Source organism: Triticum aestivum, chromosome 7D, assembly GCF_018294505.1.
Source record: "Triticum aestivum cultivar Chinese Spring chromosome 7D, IWGSC CS RefSeq v2.1, whole genome shotgun sequence".
Lineage (NCBI taxonomy): Eukaryota > Viridiplantae > Streptophyta > Magnoliopsida > Poales > Poaceae > Triticum > Triticum aestivum.
Genome location: NC_057814.1, coordinates 488,249,240 through 488,253,694, shown reverse-complemented (window position 1 = coordinate 488,253,694; position 4,455 = coordinate 488,249,240). Strand labels below are relative to the sequence as shown.

At 45.6% G+C, this 4,455-nt stretch overlaps 1 protein-coding gene across 1 annotated transcript; it reads right to left on the bottom strand.

The window, feature by feature from the left end:
- Nucleotides 1-250: 250 nt before the first annotated feature.
- On the bottom strand, nt 251-3,251 carry LOC123171190 (uncharacterized). The gene is made up of 4 exons (XM_044588802.1): nt 2,844-3,251; nt 2,404-2,790; nt 739-882; nt 251-640 (listed from the first exon to the last, which is right to left on the bottom strand). Exons 1-4 carry the CDS (start codon nt 3,249-3,251, stop codon nt 251-253), a joined length of 1,329 nt encoding a protein of 442 aa, XP_044444737.1.
- Between the last annotated feature and the right edge of the window lie 1,204 nt (nt 3,252-4,455).

Genomic DNA, 4,455 nt, shown 5'->3' with positions numbered 1-4,455 from the left:
CTGAGTTTGTTTGGCTCCCCGAGGATCTAGTTGCAATTTCCCTGTTTTGCTAGAATATCTTGTATAGTTGAAAATCTCAGCCCCTGATAAGTCCAAGGCTTTATTCACAATATACTCATGGTATGTTTAAACTTGCCATATCTTAGGAGAACACACACCTTATAAACTAAACAGCCTGATCTTGAAGTAGATTGCAGTCAATGATTCCCAAAAAAACTGGGATCATGAAGACACATACCCAGCCATGGTTTCACCAGCGAAAAGGGTCATCGACACTGAGAAAGGGTACTTTAGCATAGATCAAAGCATTTCGTACTCGAGGTGCCTCCAAGAATCCTCGAGCAATCCATGGCTGAAACCGTGGATGATCCAATTTGTTTGCCATCTCATTCACCTCGTCTGCCAGTGCCAATGCAATTTTTTCGTCAGGCGACACGACCAGCAAAGCTCGCAACTCCCGCGCGTTCATGGCCACATACTTGAGGAATTCAAACTCGTTTTGATCCCCTCGGAATTTGTGGATGAACAAGCTCCTGATGTGTGACCTCAAGCTTTCGACTGGACTGGCCTCCTGCCAGAACCTAGCATGGTGCTCTCTAGTGGGTTCATGAGCGGCTACTGATGGATCCTGCGGTACAGACTGCAATTCATGCAAAGGAGTGCATAACTCAGTTAGATACAAACATGCTGCTAATAAATGATTGCTATAAGATTACTTGATCATGAATTCCCTAGGACCTCGATGTGCAGTGTGCCAACACTGGGGAAGCATCTTAGAAAGCTGGCCAACATCTTCACCTCCCCGAATACAACAAAGTTCACCTTCACGGCCAATATCTCGACACTAGGGACCAAAGTGCATGGGCTCGCGATTGTGTCAGGCTGCAGTACAGTGCACCAGAAGAACATGCAAATTACTCTTTAACTGGTCATAGAATAGTTCCATTATAAGAGTGCTATTATAAGAGTACAATATGCTAATGATACCCTCTTATTGTTCGAAAATGATGCTGGAATTGCTCTGAATCTGAAATGGATTCTAACCTGTTTTGAACAAATTGCTGGGATGACAATTAACTATCATAAGTGTACTCTTATCCCTATTAACTTGACAGTTAATGATCTCACTCCATTTGTGGACATTTTCCAATGCATAGTTGGGGATTTCCCTATTAAGTATTTAGGAATTCCTTTGCATTTTGACAAGATTGGCAGAGAAGATCTGCTAGCTTTTATTGATAAAATTTTAGCCAAAATAGCTAGCTGGAGAGGCAGACTTCTTTCTTATTTGGAAAAAATTACCCCAATTAGGTCCTGCCTAGCTAGCATGAATCTAAAGGGACCTGCTCTTATAAATCTCTATATGTTCTAGTGAATTTTAGGGGGGGTGCAACCTTTGTATCTTCCTGTAGTATGGAGTATTAAATTGCCCCCTAGGGTATAAGGTTTCATTTGGATGTTCTCCCAGAACAAAATCATGACTTGTGACAATCTAAGGAAAAGGGGGATGGCAAAACCCCTAGAGTGTGTTCATTGCAAAGAGATACAAACTGTATATCATTTATTTTTTGAATGTATTGTAGCTAGTAAAATCTGTGAAGATGTTGAAATGCTTTTCTAGGTGCCAATCGTTAACTTTGAATCTATTGCTAAGTTGTGGCTTTGCAATAAAAGATACATTCACTTGAATGTAGTTACACATCTGCAATCTTGTGGGGTTGTGCAACTTTAGAAACTCTATAATATTTAACAGAGTTTCATGGATCTCGCTAAATAGGTGCTAGGCCTAGTCTCCCAATATTTGAGAGTCTAGACAAAACCGTTTCAGGAGCTGTAAATAGGAGCCTTGATGGATTTCCAGAATCATCTTTGGGGAAGGTTGAAAGCTCCCTTTGCTATGGAGCCAAACTGAAACTTTGCAGAAAAGCAAGTGAAACAATCTCATGGAAAGAAGTGGTGGGAACAACTACTCATGGAGGAAGAACCACAATCAAGTACCAGCTTAAACATAAATAGGAGAAGGATTCTATACACGTGGTGTTCTTAGGGCTCTACTGAACTTCTTCACTGACCCGCGTGCCTGACTTGGGTTTGTTACCCATGTAAGAGTTTGAAAGTAGAATGTTTTGTTATTCTGTTCTGTTTTCCTTTATCAGTATTACTATGCTTCCCCCTAGTTTCTAATCTCCCTCCCGTGGGTTTGATGGGATAGACAAAAGTCTATTCAGGATTTTAGAGTGAGGTGCTTAGGCCTCCCTGTGATCTTAGAGAGTTTGTAATAAACAGTACTCGAGCTATATATATGGTTTCTTTCTTATGAATGAAGCCGGGGGAGACCCCTTTTCATCGAAAAAAAGAAGAATAGTTCCACAAAACTAGGGAGAGAAGGAAAGGTAGCCGTACTTTGATGATGATGTTACCGATCTGCAGCTTGTGAATTCTTGCATGTAGGTAGCCGATCACTCGCAGCTTGGGTGCTGAAGCAATCTTGAACCTCACGCAATCGGTTCCACCATAAGGCGGCTTGAAGAAGATGATGCGCTCCAAGAGCGGGGCGTCCACCACGGTGAACTCCTCCACCTTGGACAACCCAAGGAGCAAGCACCGGAGGCTTTGGCTGCAGACATGGACGCGCTCGGGCTTCCCCTTGAGCATGAGACCAAGGGTCTCCAAAACGGGGCTAGCAGCAAGCAAGCGGTGGATGTACTTGTCGCTCATGTCGATCCTTACCAAGCCGAGCCTCCGGAGATTGGGGAAGGCATCGGCGGCGAGCGGGAGGTCGTCGGGGATCTTCCAGTAGGCCAAGGAGAGGGACTGGAGCAGCCGCACTGGAGTATGTCAGCGGGGAGGGGTGACAAGGTGGTCTGGGGCTGGGTTTGCTTGTTTAGGAAGGAGAGGTTCTTGGTGAACTTGGCGGCGAGGAGGCGCGGCCACTCGGGGAGCTCGAGATCCAGGGAGGTGGACCTGCAGCCGAAGAGGTTGACGGTGCGGAAGGGCCCCGGGTGGCCGGCGAGGGCCCCGGCGACGGTGGCGACGCGCGTAGCCTCAGGGAGGTGGGCATTGGTGTCGCGCAGGACGAGCGGGGTGGTGCGCCAGATCTGGCGCCAGTGGGAGGCGAAGGCGGCGGTGCGTGCGGCGTCCGTGAAAGGGAGGCGGGTGATGATCTGGCCGCGGAGGTCGTTGGGGAGGGCGCTGATGCGGTCCTCGCCGTTGTAGCGCCAGGTGGGGTGGGAGGCGGCGCCGTCGCCCATGGTCGCAATGAGTGTTTCGGCCAGAGAGTGGAGCTGCTAGCTGGGAAAACAAGTGTTTGAAGCGAGTTCCCTCGGCCCTCGGGCCCGAAAGCTTTGTAGTCTAGTGCACGCCGCTCAATAGTACAGTGGCACTATCTCTCCCTGCAGTTGACCAACTAACCAAACTCGTTTTATCTAATCAGACTGTTGATTAGTTGTTGGCCAGTACTCCTGAAGTCATCGAGAAAACCCTAACAAATTTATTTTTTTTCTCGAGAGTATGCAAATCACGTATCATATTTTTTGTACAAGAAGAAGCAAACAGTTGATTGAAACTTACGAACACTAATGTAAAAAAACTTACGGACACTACCTGTTCTGTTTCCATATACCCTTCGTATGGTTCAACTAGTAAATTTTAGTGTATTATTGTGCATTACTAGTGGCTCAATAGTGATTGTATTATAAATTATAGCTTTATTTTAGCAAACATGCTTTCGTTAGTCCATGGCCCACAGAAATTGCACAAGGCTTACATAGAGAAAATACAAAAGACCGCAGCCCTTGGTGAAGATAAGAAGAAATCACTCGAAGAGATGTGCGACGTGATGAACTCCTTTCCCTAGGGATGCAGCGCTATCCACTTGGTAGCACACTAAACAAAAATACAAAGAAACACCACGATTGATAAAGATGAGGAAAATCTCTTGAAGAAATGCGGCACATGGTGAACTCCTTTTGGTGGGGATACCACGCTACCCTCTCGGTAGCACACGTGACCAGTGTGCATCTTCGTTATCAACTATGAAAGGGTACATCAAAGACAAACACTGGACCTCTGATTGATCTCACAATAGGAGAACTTGAGGTGAAAAGCAACTGGAGAAGCCAGGGATAACAGGTGTGTTTATGTTTCAACATCATCCAGAGAGAATCCATTTACTAGGCAGGTCTCTCCAAAAATAGGCCAAGCATTTGCTCCAAGAGAACCAACCAGCGGCTTCCTTCCGAGACCACATGGCGGGACTCCAAAGTAGAGATCGAAAAAGGAAGGAAACAACTTGTCAAAATATGTTTACACAACGAACGACTTTCCTCTATTGCATGAGATGGAAAGGAAAGATTGCATCGTCTCCCCATCCCGCTCAAAACCTGCTAGGAGATTGATGAGTACATTTTGCTTTAGTTTTCATCTTAATTTTTTTAATCTTAGTCATAGGATTTT

What these genes read in the sequence shown, in the direction of transcription:
- LOC123171190 (XM_044588802.1), bottom strand. Translation starts at nt 3,251, where the DNA reads ATGGGCGACGGCGCCGCCTCCCACCCCACCTGGCGCTACAACGGCGAG. An exon ending in CCACCTTGTCACCCCTCCCC is followed by an intron (nt 2,791 to 2,843) that starts GCTGACATACTC and finishes GCCTACTGGAAG; the next exon opens with ATCCCCGACGACCTCCCGCT. An exon ending in TTGGCACACTGCACATCGAG is followed by an intron (nt 641 to 738) that starts GTCCTAGGGAAT and finishes CATGAATTGCAG; the next exon opens with TCTGTACCGCAGGATCCATC.